Genomic DNA, 18,499 nt, shown 5'->3' with positions numbered 1-18,499 from the left:
TAATTCTTTAAAATCTTTATTCCCTGTTGTCTGGGCCCATTAACAACTACTCAGTTAACTTAGGTATGCTGATGTTTAGAATGATTGACAGAAATTTTCTTACTTGTTCTAAACCAGTATATTTTCTACTCTTGGCTGAGTGGCTTGGCTCTACGTATGTATCTGAATATTACATTACTGCTCTATCAGTTTACAGCTCTGTTAACAGATTCACTTCTTGTTCCCCTAGGGCCTGAAGGCCAGCCAAAGGCTCAAACTTAGGACCTTCTGAGAAATTTTCTTAGTTTGTGCATCTGTTCTTCTGTAGACTCCCAGGATTACATCAGATTTTAAAAGCTCCCTATGAACATCTCATTCCTGATAATTTTCCCTCAATGGGTATTTTTTTAATCTCAGGTACTTACAAAATTAAAATAATTGTCGTTGATTAATTATTTCCCACTGAACCAGCTCTGAACTGAATCAAATAACAACAGCCCTGCGTATGAGGTTAAAATAAGGAACCAACAAGTCAAATAATGACACTTCTACAGAGATGAAGATTTTGAAAAGTCACCTTCCTTAGTCTGCCCCTTCCAGTGGTTGCTTGCCTCCAAAGCCATAGTGAATCAGAGAAAAAAAATGGGAACAGGATAAGCTAAAACACCATTAAGCTCAGTGATCTTAATAAGGAGATTTCTTTAGAATAAATGTTCCTTGGGCTACTTTAGCCTTGACTTTTTTTTTTTCAGAGTTCTGAAAAAATTGACTTGGGAAAATTTTCCCAGTGTTTTATTAACTTTTTAAAGAAGCAAATTTTTATAAGTCCCTTTCCCACAATTCCAGAAGTCTCCTTGGTTACTAACCAACCAAATATTGCAGCAGTGGTACTGCATGACTTCTAAAACTGTGTCACAAAGCAACCCTGGACATGCCTAACTCCCTCTCTTGGGATTCTATCCATGGAAACAGAAATAGTACTTCAAGGAATCGTAGGACACATGGAGAGGTTAACTGTAGAAAATTTGTCCAACAGCTGGGCACAGTGGTATGTATCTGTAATCCCAGTGACTCTAGAGACTAAGGCAGGAGGATCCTAAGTTCAAGACCAACCTCAACCTCAGCAGGTTAGCAAGACCCCGTTTCATTAAAAAAAAAAAAATCAAAAAACAAACAAAAAAACAGTGATGAACAGTGATGGGGAGTGGGGGATGGGAATGGGGATGTAGCTCAGTTCAAAAAAAGAGAAGTAAGAAAAAGGAAAAACGATTGATCCTAGACCATAGCCAGAAGCAACTATAACTATAAGTGTGAGAAGACATCAAGTTGTTTTCAGCCACCATCTGACAAAAAGCATAAAGATACCCTAGTAAGTAGCTGCTAGTTGAACCTAATCAGTCCCATCAGAAATCTTAGTAAACAATAGCAAAAACTGATTGTTTTATGCCACAGAGTTTGGGGTCACAGAGTAACATATTGGCAAAGATACTAGGAGTGTGATATTGTATAACAAAACTTTTTCAACATGTGGCATTGCTGTTATGACCCAGTGGTGGAAAAATGTTGGAAAAACCTGGAGGCTACTGATAGAATCTGAAGGAACTTGACAAAGATTTTGGAGGGTAGCTAACAAAAAGTGAGAGAATGCAAATCTGGATTTAGAGGGGAAAAAATCCATTGTTAAGTCTTGGCAGAACATTTAGCAACACTGTTGGCTTTGGGAGCATGAGAAATAGAAAATGGGTTTAAGGAATTGGGTATGTGGCTAAAGAGATTTCAGGCAAAGTGCTGAAAACGCCACCTGGATTTTTCTATTTGTCTATAATAAAATGAAGAGAGAAATTAGTTAATGAACAGATGGTTAAATATAAAAGAGCCAAAATTTGTTCATTTCAAAATAAAACTGTTTCTCCTTCCCAGATTCTCCAAATAGCATACAATTTTCAAATTCAAAAATAGCTTCTAGGCAAAGATCAAGTCCAGAGCACTGCAGGGGAAACACATTGTCTCAAGGCAAGAAAGCATGACTGCTAAACCCCTTGTTAAGTCCCAGAACGTGTTGTCTGAGACCCTTTCAAAAGACAAATCCATGGATTTTAAAGGTATGCCTTACTGGTCCTCTTGATTAAACACTATGGTTTCTAAGAATCTTGACATCGTTTCCTGCCATAGACTCTCAGGGAGTGTAAGGTAAAATGGAATTTATTCCAAAGAGATTTGTGAATGGAGCTGTTGCTCTTGTTGTAAACAGCAGTACAACTCATAGAAACCCAAAAGTACTTAATAAAATTGTATCATTGCAATTACACTGGACTAAAGGAGCCAGAGATAAAACAAAAGGAAAACAGGTCTTTAGACACTTGCACTTCAGTGGGCATGAAGAAGACTGAGAAAATACTCACCTGTAAGCCCAAGACTCTTTTGGTGGAAAATGAAAGGATATTCAGTAGGCCAATACAAGAGCCTCATAGTCATAGCCAAGATGTGTTGAAAATTATCCCAAGAAGTAGGACTGAGCCAACTTGAGAACCTGGCAAGATGGGTCTGGACGGTTTTCAGATTTTCTGCGGACCCTGTGTGACCTGTGTTCATGCAGTAGTATGCTATACTTGCTCTACTGTGGTATTTTGTTTTTTTTGAGGAACAAGGAACTTACCTTTTTGTTCATGATATTCAAGTTAAGAGAAAGAAAACTCATTTACACTTGACTTTGATTTAGATTACAGAAAACCTGAACCTAAAGTCATAATAGATGCATCTTTGGGAGGGGGGTTGTCTTAGGAAAAGCAAGTGTAATTTGCAAAAGGCAGGAATATAAATTATTTGTGGGCAGAAGGCAAATTATGGTGGTTTAAAAACATGTTTACCAAATTGCAGCACCTCCCCATATAAAATTTTTCTACCCTTCAACATAAGCTGGCATTAATAATTCACATATAATGAATAGCATGTGACAGAAATGATGCTGTATTTCTGTGATGAGATGATAGCATATGCAACTGGCTTTCTTTATAGGAACGTGTGCTCTAAGGAGCCCAGTCACCATACTGGATGAAGTCTAGGTCACATGAAGAGGTACATGCTATTGTTCTACTTGTAAGCTTCAACTGAAATCCCATTTAATAGATAACATTAATAAGTAAACCTGGAAGTGAGGTAGCCTTCAAGATGAGTTGAGTCCAGAAATCACATGATTGCAATATCCCACACAGACCTGGAGTGGTAACTCATTTAATGAGACTGGTCAACATCCAGAGCCAGGACAAATAAAGAAATTATTTTTATTTTTTAGCATCACTATGTTTGAGGTAGCTTATGAATTCCTTTAATGAATAAAGAATTCCTTTAATGTTTTTAATGATTCCATAGAAATAGAATCTCTACACCATACAATGTCTCTCTCCTTCCTTCACGTATGTGTGTGTGTATGTGTATTCACACATATGTCTATGAGATGTATATTGCTTATTTACTTTCATCTTACAAAAATTTGCATGTGTTTTGAAGTCAAGAGTTCCTTTTATAAGGTTCTGCTTTTTGTATTCTGACTTAAGCGGCTCTCTCACTTCAAGGATTAAAATAAATTCATGTACTTTTTCTTCTACCATTTTATTTTATTCTAATCTTTAAATCATATATAATACTGCCTGGCATTCATATTTTAGAAAGATTTTAATAAGTATCCATTCAAATGTTTTTCAAATGGCAAGCTTCTTTTCTTTTTTTTTCCCCCTTAAGTAACATCACCTGTTCAGAAATGGAATTACTTCTAAAAAAAAAAAAACATTAGTGGAGCTTCAGATTCAGGGACCTTCATTTACACAGGCCCCTTCCAGGGCCCTGGTAGTTTGGGGATCAGACTAAAGGAAAGCTATAGGAGAATGTGTTCAGAATGGTTTTAATAGGGTATGTATAGTGTTTAGTAGTCACATCATTATATGGGCAAGTTATTGCTAGTTGGTCTGGTGTTAGAATTGTTTCCAAGAGTATTCTCACAATCCCCTCTGCTGACTAGTCTAGTACACATCTGAATTGCTATACAAAGATATACAGTCAAAGAGCTAAGTGTTTATTTAAATAATTGAAAAAGATGAAATGTACCATTTTTTACTGCAATTGAGAAAGATATTGTGGAACACTCCACTTGAAGCAAATGAAAAATATAGACTTCTCATTTGGCAGTAATTTCAAATTTATTTATTAAATAACTGAGAGAAAAATTGGAAAAAACTAATGGACTATTAAACAAATGGAGATGAATAACATCAACAGAAAGTATTTTGTAATCAAGAACCAAACTATTGTCAAAACAAATTTCAGATCATATCAATAGCTTTAATTAATTAAGCAAACATTTTAATCGAAGGTATAAATAGGCTCTTGAATTATTTTATAATTCAACTAATAGAGAACAATTAATTGCTTGAGTTCATTAAAAAAAAGACTTACATATCTGACTGACTCAACATGAAATACACCAATGCAGGAAGCATATAACTTGAGAGAGGATATTAACAATGGCATGCTGGTTTCTGTCTCTCCAAGAAAAAAAAAAGTCCTGATTTGTAGTTTTATCAAAATTCTGTAAACACCATGGCCAATGCAATTTACCAAAATGAATTCAACAGTTAGGAAGAGATGAACATAACAGCCTCTTTTGGGTACAGATGGCATAAGTGGGGTTTCCAGTTTACCACTGCTAGATATAATTTACTATTTGCAATTTGTTTTTCTTCATGCTAAATATTTTCTTTGTCCCTAATTCTGTATTCATACTTTTTATTTTATTTTTTCTTAAAGAAAATACTCAGAATATCAGTTTTAGAACCCACAGAGTCTGGATGTACCCACAGTGGATTCTTAATTCATATTAAATACATCTTAAAGTTCAGATACAAAGTGATAACAGTGTCATTGTCCCATAAAAGTGAATTTTTAAGTTGTTGGAAAGAGTACTTGCAAATTAACTGGGGTTTCTCCACAATCTGACTCTTATATATCTTATTCTTGGGTGAGTCACTTTGTTTCTGTATAACTTTAGTCAGAAAATCAGGTTGACAGTTGGGTTTCTTCGGGGGTCCTACAAGGTAATTAAGTGATATAAGGGAATTTTTTATAGTTCAAAGAAATACATATCATTCCTGGGTCTAGTTTTATTATTTTTTTAACAAGTATAAGATATGCTGTCACCTATGATGAACTTCAGCAAAATGACCCAGAAGTTTTCTACATTTCCAGAAATAAATCAGGAATATAATTTCATTATGATAAAATAATCTACTCAAATTGAATTATTAAGTCACAAGTTTCCTAATTAAAATGCTTGCATGCAGATAGTCTGCCTCAATTCAAAGACATAAGGACTTTCATAAAGGAAGAAGTGATAAGACTTTAAGATACGCCCTGCTTCTGAATGCCTTGAAATTGTCCTCAGAAACTTTTTACAGTATTTTATGTGTATTCAAGGAGAAATAAAACAAGTATCTACTTGATTCTGTCTGGAATTTTATGAAGACCCTTGTATCCACTAAAGACTTAAGAATTCTTATTTCTTTGAAATCAGTATCATTATCAATATTCATCAGATCACAGATTTATTTTGCTGAATTTCACCCATGTTGCTGCCCGTATCGTAGTTTTATTTTGGCTTTGGCAGGGTTTTTTGGTTTGGTTTGGTTTATTCTTTTTAATGCTGGGCACTAATACTGTTTTTGCATTTTGTTGCTTCAGTGACAGATGAGAAGCCTCAATCTAAAATTATTACTTTGTCAGACATAGCAAGTCTTTACTTACAACAAGCTGGCTCCTGGATGTTGACCTTAAGTCAAATCAATATATGAATTGAAGGGTTCTTTTGCTATAGCTCACCGGTACTGACTTTTGAAAATATGGACAGAAAAATGAAATAGACAACCAAGAAGCAAATGTACATGTATGTCCATATAAAGATATATAATTTATCATATGAAGAACATATTTAGCCATTATTCAAATAATGAAAATATTTATATTTATAGAAAAGGTTTAAGAAAATTGAAGATATAAAAATAATGCATATAAAATTATGCAAATCCTATTAATATCTGTTTTTCATCATGCTCATTTTTCAATAGACATGTTTTTAAGCAGTTCAAACAATAAATTTTAAAGCAATCTTTGTCTATTATTGTCAGCTTATTTCTATTTCCCAATGATTCAGTGCCTCACCAAATATGTAGGGTTTACAAGGTTTTTAAGGACATGGAATGAAAATTGTGGAGACTTTGAGCAAACTGCAGTTAGAAGCCACAGTCACTAAGACTGCCCTCACTTCTCATATCAACTGCCAATCTGGAGGCCCTCAAACCACTTTCATATTTCATAATTCGTTATATGGATTTACATAAATCACAAAATATTGTTGTACAAATGGTTATGGTTTATTGCAAGGGAAGGGTACAGGTTAAAATCAGGCCAAAGAAGTATAAAGGATGAAGTCCAGGAAAAATGCTTAAGGAGGAGCTCTCATTGTTCTCTTCCCATTGAGCCAGCACATACTTCTCTTCAACCATCAACCTGTAACAATATTCATGGAGTACTGTCATCCAGAAAAATAAAAATTATCCATACCTCAAGTGTTCAGAGATTTCATTGGTATCCATTACGTAAATATGGTTGATTGATTAATTACCCATGTGGTTGGTGTAGGTTTCTATGAGATGGGCTATATGGCCTGCACTAGGTGTAGGTTTCTACATGACTGATACTACTGAGCCAAAGGACTACATCATACTGGTTTTTAGGCATGGTTAGTCCCACTCTGAATTAAACAGTTATCTGATTCAGAATGAACAGGCAAAAGCTACTAGGCAAAGCTACTAGAGAAGAAATCAGACCTCTCTATGGGAAAGGTCAAATTCTTTAATACACAAAGACTAAGCAGATCAGTAACGTAGCAGTTAACATGTATCCCAATACTATGGCACTTTGTAGTGCATGCAGCTAAACCTCTTGATACTCTTTTTTTCCTCCTCATATCTAGTCCTCTATATTTGCTGCCATGGGAGAAAGCAAAAATGTGAGTAGATGAAAATATTTAAGAACTGTCTTAGTAAGTTTAGACTGCTATAACCACATAACATATTATGGATGTATTACAAACTATAGAAATTTATTTCTGACAGTTTTGCAGGATGCCACCATGATTGGGTTCTAGAGAGGGTCCACTTCCAGCTGAAGACTATTTAAGCTATAAAATTCTCTGAAGTAGCTTCATAAAGGTACTGATCCATTTTTGTGGACTCCACCCTCAAGAACTAATTATCTTCCAAAGGCCCCATCTCCTAATATCATCATCTTGGGAGTTATTGTTTTGACATGAATTTTGAGGGTATAGGAACATCTGGGCCATAACAACAAGCAAGGCACAGTTTTTCTTTAAAAAGCCTTCAAAAGCCAGTTTTTTCTCAGTTGGAATTAGTGGTTTCATAAATAAAGAATCCTTTGATCTAATCATTAATGTTGACATCTCAATTTCATAAAGAAGCTCTGTGCAATGGATAAAAGGGTTATCCATTAAATATATAAGAATGCATCTGACCTTAAAAAGAATCAGGTATTATAACACAAATGACTAACATAATCTGAACATTCAACTAAATACTTGCTTCATTCATTTTTGTAAACCCCCAAACTACATACTATTGGCAAGCAACTTGATTGGTGGGGGGAAAACATTGCTCCCATCATTATGATTTTAAATAAATAGATTTAAATAGGGATTTGAATCTATCAGACAGAAAAAGCAAGTATCCAATATGTGAGGCATCCAGCACCTTAATCCCAAATCACTGTTTCTCAAATTTGCAAATTGGACCAAACCATTTTTTAGAGAAAAGGCTTTAAAATATAGATGTAGATTCTTTCATTAGTGCAAGTCATCTTTACTATGAAACATATCGTACATAATTATAACATTACATAAATATTTATAATCATAATGCTACATATCACTTACCATATAAAAATAATTAATGGTTTTTAAGTTTTATAAAATGAAACCTAGATAAGTAAACTAAACATTCATGAAGAGATGTTGGGATGCAGTTCAGTGGTATCACACCTACCCACCATGCACAAAGTCCTGTGCTCAAGTCCCAGCACTGAAAAACAAAAAGTCTACAAGAGAAAAATCTAATTCTAGTTTCCATATTTGTAAATTACCTTTCTCTTATTTAATCTTCACCTGCCTTCCCCCTCAATTTTCTGGAAAAATGTCAAAAACCATTTATTTTGGAGGAAATCATTCTATACTACCAAAGAAGTACAAAGGTAAATGCAAGTATTCAATGTCTATATCCAAAAAGAGGGAAAAATTCAAAGGGAGGATTATAGTAATGTAGAAACTATCAGTCAAAAATAAAATGTATTGGGTCCCTGGAACTAAACAGTTAAGATTATATGACTATATTCCTGTTCAGAAAATGTGCATTTGTCAAAAAGATGAGATTTTTGTGAATCAGGTGCATGAGAGACAGACAGCATGACCACTCATTAGCCATGACAATAGGCACAATCGGCTGACTCTGAAGCAAGGCCAGTCATAACCATGGCTCTTTTACATTCATTACTCAGCTCTAGGAATATATAGTCAAATTGCTCACCTAGGCTCTTAAAAATATTGAGATTACAGTCACCATAAAGTTACTAAGAAATGTAGATGAAAATGACTGTAAGTCATCAGTGGAGCCTTCACACTCATTGAGAGCCCAAGTGGGAACACGATCTCTGAATCATAGTATATTGTCAAACACTAAATGATGGAACACTGTGTAATGACTGAGTGATCAACAATGCAGAAGCTTCCTGCAGGAAGAGAGGGTATCCAGGGTGTGAGTCACATAATACATTAGATTTCAATGCATGTTCTTTGAGAATAAAGTCAGGTTTTGCTCTTTGTGAAATATTTGAAATGTGATATATCAAAGAAAAAGTGCTGCACTAAACTGATACATAGAACTGGCTTTTCTTTCTTCAAATATGATTATATTTCTAACACTGTTGGGTACTAATTCCAAGTACTCAGTGGCAGGCTCAATGCACAGTTTATCAATGTACAGTATAGTGCAGGCCTCTTAGATAGGAGTTATGAACTAGGACAGAGATAGGGTAGAAAGAATTCTTCAGTCAAAGCTGAATCATTCAGTCTAGATATGTGGGCCTACCTGCTTTATAAGGATGCTTCTTGTGCCCCTCCCCAAATTTCTTATTCCAAGGTGTATATATTAGCATTAGCCAAGTATGTTTTTTCTATTTTCCTTGTGTAAGCATAGCCAAATGGTAGCATATTGCAGACAATTAAGGATCTATCTCTATGCTCAGAAACATACTGGTGTTTAAAATTGATGATGGAAGGGATTTTTCTATCTCATAAATTGGTAGACAATACAAATTATGAATTTCTCCTTTCCACTGCAAACTCCTCACAAAGAGCAGATTATTAAATATTTATCAACATACCACTGTATCTCAGTATGTGTGCACTCATTGTGCCCTGGGTCACACAATTTGCCAAAGACATGGGAAAAACAGTGAACCAAATTGGCATACTCCTTGTTCTCATAGATCTTAATAGTCTAACGTAGTTGTGATGCTGGAATGGAACTCAGATCTAGGAAAAAGCTCTACCACTGAGCTATACCCTTAGCTTGCCTCATTTTTCCTTTATTCCTTTCATCTACCTTTACATGTTCTACCCATTTATACATTTATATTTTACATGGTAGTCCTGTATCCATGTAAACTTTTTATTTTCATTTATCAAAGTAACGAATTTAGAAAATAAGAAAAAATCTAAATCATTCCCTATATATTGTCTTCTCAATTATATTTCAAGTTACTTCAAAAAAGCCAAGTTTAACACATTTTTTTGGCAAGGTTTTCTTAACACTATGCACATTGGATGACAGAATTAGGAAGGTAAGTGAACACTCAAAATTTTGGAATTGAGAGAAACGTATTTTAACATTTAAATGGAAGAGTTTGGTTTATGCATTTTTTCATGGGCTCCCTAATATTTGTAGGGCTAAGAAATGGAGTATTAATGGAGGGTCCCAGCTTGGTCCTCTTCCTTCTCTTTCTGGCTGTCCTATAAGGAGGAGGGGCATCGTGCATGAGGTTGATAAGGTAACCAAATCTCCCATTTTGCCTGGCACTGAGAGGGTTTTGCAGGACCCAGAACTTCAAATACTAAAAGTGGTAGAGTCTCAGGCAAACTCAGATTGGTTACCCTTTAGATTAAATAAAAGGCTTATTCAGGCAGGTTCCGATAGTGACAGCATCTGTGATCTGAAAATTCCCAGGCTTTGGAAAAGCAAAGCATGGTCTAAAGAGGATGAAATGTGTGACAGCACATGAACTAGTCCTGGGCATCTTCCTTTCTTCTCATAGATCTCTCTCCTCTGGTAGTTATGATAGGTTTTGGACAGGTAGTAGTAAATAAAGATATAAGCACAAATTTTATATGAAAATTCTATACTAAATTTCTTTTCTTTTCACATTTTATTAGTGCATTATAGCAGTACATGATAGAATATCATGATAGTACATGATAGTACATATTCATTCATGCATATAATACAGCAATACCATTTGACCAATATCACTCCCCAGCACTTCCTTCCTCCTGCCCCGCCTCCTACCCTCGGTCCCTTTCCTCTACTGATCTCCTTTGATTTTCATAAGATCTCTGCCCACACCCCATCTTTCTTTACCTTTTTCCTCTCTAGCTTCAACATATGAGAGAAATCATATGACACTTAATCCTCTGAGTGGCTTATTTAGCTTAACATAATGGTCTCAAGTTCCATCCATTTTCCTGTGAATGACAGAATTTCATTTTTCTGTATGGCTGAATATATTCCACGTTTTCTTTGTGCATTCATCTATTGGTGGACGTCTAGGCTGGTTCCATACTTTGGTTATTGTGAATTGTGCTGCTATAAATATGGTACTCCATGAATCACCATAGTATGATGATTTTAATTCTTTAGACTAAATACCAACAAGTGGTATAGCTGGGTCATATGGTGGTTATGTTTCTAGTCCTTTGAGGAACCTCCATACTGATTTCCACAGTAGTTGTACTAATTTATAATCCCACCAAAAGTGTAGAAGTGTTCCTTTTTCTTCATGTCCTCTCCAGCATTTATTATTATTTTTATTCTTGATGACTGCTATACTGACTGGTGTGAGATGAAATTTCAGTGTAATTTTGATTTGCATTTCCCTAATTGCTAATGATGTTGAATTTTTTTTTCATATGTTTGTTGGCCATTTGTAGTTCTTCTTTTGAGAACTGTCTGTTTACTTAATGTCCCCATTTATTTAATGTCCTCATTCGGTTATTTGGGTTTTTGGTGTAAAGTTTTTTGAGTTCTTTACATATTTTAGATAATAATCTTGTCAGAAGAGTACCTAGCAAAGATTTTCTCCCATTCTGTAGGCTCTCTCTTCATGTTCCTAATTGTTTCCTTTGTTGTTCAGAAGCGCTTAAATTTAATGCCATTCCTCTTATTAACTCTTGGAATTATTTCTTGAGCTTTAGAGGTCCAATTAAGAAAGTTGTTGCCTGTGCCTATATTCTGGAATGTTCACCTTACATTTTCTTCCAGGAGTTGCAGTTTCTGGTCTAATTCCTAGGATTTTAATCTATTTTGAGTTGAATTTTTTTTTCCTACAGGGACAAAGATCTAGTTTTATTCTTCTACATATGGATAACCAGTTTTTCCTGTACCATTTGTCGAAAAGGTTGTGTTTTCTCCCATGTATGTTTCAGACAACTTTGTTAAGGATCAGCGGACTGTAAATGTGTTGGTTTGTTTCTGTGTCTTCTGTTCTGTACATTGGTCTGTGTTTGTTTCTATGCCAGGACCATGTAGTTTTTGTTACTATAATTCTGTAGTATGATTTGAGATTAGTTATTATGATGCCTCCAGCATGTCTTTTTTGGTTCAGGATTGCTTTGGTGATTCTGGGATTTTTTATTCTTCCTGATAAACTTTAGAACTATTTTTGCTAGTTCTATAAAGAATGTCATTGGTATTTTTTATGGGTATTACATTAAGCCTGTACATTGTTTTTGGTAATGTGATCATTTTAATAATATTAATTCTGCCTAGTCATGAACATGGGAGGATTTTTCATCTTCTGAAGTCTTCTTCAGTTTCTTTCTTTGAGGTTCTATAGTTTCTATGGTAGAGGTCTTTTACCTCCTTGGTTAGATTTATTCATAGGTTTTTTGATTTTTTATTTTTCTTAGTGTTTTTTGAGACTATCATGAATGGACTTGTTTTCCTGATTTCTCAGCAGATTCATTGTTAGTATATAGGAAAGCTATTGATTTTTGTACAGTGATTTTGTAAACTGCTATTTTGCTGAATTTATTAGCTCTAGGAATTGTTTGGTGGAGTTTTTGGATCTTTTAAATATATGAGAGTATAATCTGCATACAGTGATAATTTGACTTCTTTTCTTATTTTTATTCCTTTCATTCATTCTCTTGTCTAATTGCTCTGGCTAGAATTTCTAATACTATATTAAATAGTAGTGGTGAGAATGAACATCCTTGTCTTACTCCAGATCTTAAAGGAAATGCTTTCAGTTTTTTCCCATTTACTATGAGGTTGATTTGGGTTTTTCATACATAATCTTTATGATGTTGAGGTAGGTTCCTTCTATCTCATCTCTAGTTTCTCCAGTTTACAAAATGTTTTTTAAAGTAAAATAAAGCATTTTCAAGTTATTTCTTTTTTCTTTTTTTTTGTAGTATTACAAAGGCCATCCTTCTGATATCTCTGTATCAATTTTTGGTTTGTTCCAATTTATTCCATACACTATAGTCAGATGATGAAACCTGTGTAAAGCTTTTCAATAACTTTGCTTTTCCTAACTGGTAAAAAGGGCACCAAATAATATACTCGGCCCCTCTCACACATTCTGGACTCATGCTATGCCATTCACCTCTTACTCACAATCACGTAGGCCTTACTTTAGTTCTTTAAATGTTTCATATTCCTTCCTGCATCAGACCCTTTGATTATACCAGGCCCCATGTGCCACAGTCACTACATGCAATCTCTTCCCTAATGAAGTCTTTACTATCTGTATCTTCATATACATCAAGACCTAATCCCAGGGTCTCTGGGATCACTTTATTTTTACTCTCTAGCATATTTTGTACAGTGTAAAATTATGATATATTAAATAAATTTAGAGTATCTAAATATTAATATATTATTGATTTATTAAATAATATTTAGAGTATGTAAATCCTCTCTTAGACTTGTAAACCCAGCAAGGGATAAAATTTACTTTCTGCTTTAGCTCCATACTCAAACAAAGAACAGAAACTAGTTGAGAAAAACAGAAGGAAGAGGAAACAAGTAAGCTTCCATCTAGTGTGGAAAAATTTCCTACACTGAGAGTTTTGATTCTTCTATTCCAACATGGCTATTTTTTAAAACCTCTCTCACTTTACTAGCAAGAGTTACTTTGTTACAACTATTATTTTTCCTGCTCTGTTAAAGAGAAAGGATTAATAGAATATGTTCACATTGGAAGGATTTTGTTGCATGATATGGATTCATGAAATAACACAAAGGAATAAAGAAAGCTCGAAAATGCAAGTAGCATTTATAAACTATTTATAAATTCTCTTATCCTCTTTTTCGTCCTTCCCTACCTCCTGATCCAAGTCCTAATATTTCACAAAATCTAATAACAAGTTTAAACTCATTTTCAGTAAGGCAAAAGATGACTAAAACATAATCACTCTATATAATTTATAATAGCTTTAATACTTTAAAATGCAATGAGCCTTAAGTTAAAAAATTCAGTTGGTATTTCACTTTCATGAATACCATTTTGATAATTAAAACATCCCATTAGGCCAAATAAGTTCTGTGTTTGTTAAGAATTATTGAGCAACACACGCAAGAACTATCCTTTCTCTTTAATCCTGTCTTCACTCTATTTGCATTTCTTCCTGAGCCTCAACAGAGTGCCATACAACCGCTTTACGCAGAGAAGGTAGTCATCTTACTTTTCAAGAAACAGGGATTGATCTACTAAAATGCTGACGGCAAGATACGTGCTGTGCAAAATGGATTATTTAGCCAAACTGCAGAGTATGCGGAATAAGTAGAGGGGATTTCTGTAAACTGTAACAAATGTTCACCTAAGGTAAAGCTTAAGGTCAAGGTTGCACACCCAAGGACGCCGGCAGGAAGGAAATAGCTTCTGAGTGGTTGCAGCAAGGCTGGGTTCCTTACCCAGCAGTTGACAACCTACCCCGCAGCTCGCGTCCCAAGCCAGTCCCACAGGGGCGGAAGGCCAGGCCGTTGGCGGTTGAGAGGTTATGTCTTCACGTCTCGGGTAACACTCTATGGTTCCCGCGAGGGATGACGGGTAACGTATATAAGTCGCGGGCTCCCGCGGGTGTCTCCCTTCAACACACAGCCGAGCTTCTCTGAGTGGAGATGGGCCGCCGCCCCGCTCGCTGTTACCGGTATTGTAAGAACAAACCTTACCCGAAGTCGCGTTTCTGCCGAGGTGTCCCGGATGCCAAGATCCGCATCTTTGACCTGGGTCGGAAAAAGGCGAAAGTGGATGAGTTCCCACTCTGCGGCCACATGGTTTCCGATGAATATGAGCAGCTCTCCTCGGAAGCCCTAGAGGCCGCCCGCATTTGCGCCAACAAGTACATGGTGAAAAGTTGTGGCAAAGATGGCTTTCACATTCGAGTGCGACTCCATCCTTTCCACGTCATCCGCATCAACAAGATGTTGTCCTGTGCTGGGGCTGACAGGCTCCAGACAGGTATGAGAGGTGCCTTTGGAAAACCCCAAGGGACTGTTGCCAGGGTCCATATTGGCCAAGTCATCATGTCCATCCGCACCAAACTTCAGAACAAGGAGCACGTGATCGAAGCCTTACGCAGGGCAAAATTCAAGTTCCCCGGACGCCAGAAGATCCATATCTCCAAGAAGTGGGGCTTTACCAAGTTTGATGCTCACGAATTTGAAGACAAAGTGGCTGAGAAGCGCCTCATTCCTGATGGTTGTGGAGTCAAATACGTCCCTAATCGTGGTCCTTTGGACAAGTGGCGGGCCTTGCACTCCTGAAGGCTTTGACAGCACTACCTCCATGGACTGTGCTAATTAATTTTCATGCTCATCAATAAATTATATTCACTGACCAAAAAATTTAATTGTTTTAAATTCAATTTTTAAACTTTAGACTATTAGAGAAAGTTTTTTGTATTAATACAGAATGTTTTAATTGAAAATGATACAATGTAATTTACAGAGAAAGCTACTACTATTCTGATTCAAACTTTAGGAGAGTATGAGGAAATATTAAAAGTTTTGTTCATAGTAGTGTCAAACTACACAGCTATCTTTAGAGTAGCCATCCTAATAGATTAGCTATCTTTAGAGAAAAATCCAAGATTTGTGTGAAAAAATACCTGTTTATATAAAACTAATAAAAATGAAAATAGTGTTAAACTATTAGTGTTAGTGATATTTTACCCAAATCCTGTTTGAGACTGTTCTGTTTCTAAATTGGTCGCTTATGTTTTCCTCTGAATTTCTTTGCATTATTTTTGGAATTTCTTATAACTCCAAATACATCCTAAGGACTCTTGGGTATACTTAAAAGGTTTTTTCAGACAAGTCTTACATTATCTCACACTCAGGAGACAACAGTCCAATCTTTTCTTCATCATAGAAAGGTCATAGGTGACAACAGAGTTCATATAGCTTGTATTTAGGCCCCAGAAGAATCAATAGAAGAAAGAAAATGATACTAAATCTGCTATCCGTACTCTTAAGAGAACCCTAGAGAGAGTTTGCAATCTGTAGGTGTTTGTCCTACATTAGTGTTACATTGATTTCACAGGTGATTTTTGTTTTACTTTAGCATTCCTTGATCTGTGCTGCTGGAGTTTTGTTGTTGTTTTTAACTTTTTTACAGACTGCATTTTGATTTATTGTACACAAATGGGCTACATCATTTCATTTCTATGGCTGTACATGATGTAGATTCATACCATTTGTGTAATCATACATGTACCTAGGGTAATGATGTGTGCCTCACTCCACCCTCTCTTCATCCCTCCCTCCCTTCCTTCTTCCTCTCCCTCTTTCCCTCCCTCTCTTTCTGTTTGTTGTTCTTGTTCCTTACATTGATTTAGTCTTTGGAATCTAAATTTTGCAAGCCATGCCTTCAATTTTTTTATACTGCCCACTCATTTTCAGAGACAACACATTTAATGAAAGCAATAATAGAAGTTTTATACAGCATGGAAACATTGCTAAACAAATAGTTTCCATTTAAATTTGTCAGTTCCAACATATTGCATTTGCCTTGATAATTCAAGTCCTTGGTAAGATAGCTTCTATTAGAATGCTTTTAAGATACATTACTATTTTAAGCTATAATGATTTTCATATTATAAGTAAATTGTTATAAATAAATTTGAGAAAGATAAGGTAATGTATTGAAAGAGTGCTTCAGCCTAAGAAGCACTTTTCTTGATGTAAGTTTACTTGATCCTTTGGAAACTCCTGAAATTGTTTTGGAAATTATCCTGAAATTGTCTTGGAAATTGTCATGGGAAAGATGTGACCGAAGAGCCAGGTCTTTGGACTCCTGTCATTCCTGTTTACCTTTGAACATACTGCATTAAAAAAAAAAAAAAAAATTCATCCTCAAAAAATAAAAATGCAAAACAACACACAACAAAACAAGTAGTTAGTATAGCTGTGTTAGTATATCCATGATACAGCTTTGAAAATATTTTCCATCTTCATTATTCACCCTTCCATTTGGTTTTGAAAAAAATATATTAATTTGTAAACTTGGAACTCTGCACTCACTAAATGCACAATGACAAAGTTACAGCTAAATCTCTTTATGAAACGTCCTTGATCTAAGAGACTGTTAATTAGGATTGTTTACACACGTAGATAATGTGAAAATACAGCTGGGGAGATAGATTAGCATTAGAGTGCTTGCTCATGCACAAGACCCTGGGTTGAATTTCCAGCACCAAAAAACATAATAACAATAACAATAATAATGATAATAGATGTGATAAAATTTGAAAACTGATAATTGCCAACAATGTTTGTTATTTGTCTTGTTCCTACAGGTTTACATTATAAACAATTAGAAATAATATTTAGCTCTGACACAAGGATATTTTACTTATTTTTTTTTTCTTAAAAATCCTATGAACTTGTGTTCCCCAAGACTTGATTTTTTTCAGCATGTTCTGATGTTAGGGTCATTCTAGTTATCAATAAATTTGATATGACAAATGAGCTGAAGAATAGTTATATTTTTCAAAGCTGTTATTTTAAAATTTTATTCAAAATGGAAAATTTAATTTGGGAATATTTGTACTCATATATTTGTATACATGTACTACTGCAACAAAACAACTATTCGCCCATTCAAAAAAAAAAAAAAATGCCACAACTGAATTCAAGAAAATACTGCCCAGTAAAACTTTTTATTTAGCTGATGGCATCTCCAGATATATGGAAAAATACTAAAGATGAAGAAATTTTTAGTAGTACTATGTACTGTATCAATTAATTTTGAAAGTTCATTTCACAAATGATCATAATAATCCACCATTTTTACCCCATCAAAATATGAAGTTATTTTAAGCACATTTAGGTTCAAATATTTAATTTTTATAAGACTACACATTAGCTCTGGTTAACCAGAACTTCTAAAACGTTAATTGAAAAAGTTGACATTATTATAATATTTATTCCTGCCTCATTGCTACTTAGCTCCTAATTTTTAGTACTTATATCATTTTTTCACAACTTATGACCATAATATTGTTTTACAACTATCATTTCACTTAAATATACTTTGAGTTCTTGATTTAATTAGATTCAATTTTCTGTTTCAAGTTTTTTTTTTATGATATTGTGTAATTTTCATTTTTTTGATCCTATTTTGTCTTCTTTTGGAGCACCTTTGAAAAAATATAGTTGTGCTTTACCAAGTAGTCTCTACATGTGACTCAGTAATGGAGATTTGCTTTATTCTTCTTCACTGGAATTTTAAAATCTACCTTATTCATCTTCGTCATTCAATATTTCTTTGTTTCTGTCTCTTCTCATTTTTATTTTCAAAAGTATGATTACTATTATACCATTATTTTCATAATTTTGTATGATGTAAACTGTCTTTCCCAGATCTTCTTTCTCTTAAATCTGAAAGGTTGGGGAAGAATTTATCTTGTCACTCTTTTACTAAGTTTTAGTTATTTTTTGTTGTTGTTGTTGCTGTTGTTGATTTAGTGTTCTCTGTATGTGCTATAGTTTAAAGGCTGGATATTGTTTTCTATCTCCTTTCCCATCACCTAGGGATGAGAAAGAAAACAGAAAATCTGAAGGGTTAAGTGTAGCCTTTGATGGATGTCAGGTTCTGATTTCTGTCTTGAGAGCCCATTATT

General features: G+C 34.7%; 1 protein-coding gene across 2 annotated transcripts; it reads left to right on the top strand.

Annotated features, from left to right (window-relative positions):
• The first annotated feature begins 14,495 nt into the window (after nucleotides 1–14,495).
• Nucleotides 14,496–15,140, top strand: Rpl10l (ribosomal protein L10 like). Of its 2 annotated transcripts, XM_047541932.1 has the most exons (2): nucleotides 14,496–14,604; nucleotides 14,686–15,140. In XM_047541932.1, the coding sequence occupies exons 1-2, from the start codon at nucleotides 14,496–14,498 to the stop codon at nucleotides 15,138–15,140; spliced, it is 564 nt and encodes a 187-aa protein (XP_047397888.1). The 2 variants fall into 2 exon arrangements, with proteins under 2 accessions (XP_047397888.1, XP_047397887.1); XM_047541931.1 differs by having other exon boundaries at nucleotides 14,496–15,140.
• The last annotated feature ends 3,359 nt before the right edge of the window (nucleotides 15,141–18,499 follow it).

This window comes from Sciurus carolinensis, chromosome 2 (assembly GCF_902686445.1).
Source record: "Sciurus carolinensis chromosome 2, mSciCar1.2, whole genome shotgun sequence".
In the NCBI taxonomy this organism is placed as follows: Eukaryota; Metazoa; Chordata; class Mammalia; order Rodentia; family Sciuridae; genus Sciurus; species Sciurus carolinensis.
This window is presented reverse-complemented; position numbering and strand designations above follow the sequence as displayed.

Bases quoted from the DNA above. Each gene is read 5' to 3' on its own strand.
- Rpl10l (XM_047541931.1), top strand. From the start codon at position 14,496: ATGGGCCGCCGCCCCGCTCGCTGTTACCGGTATTGTAAGAACAAACCT.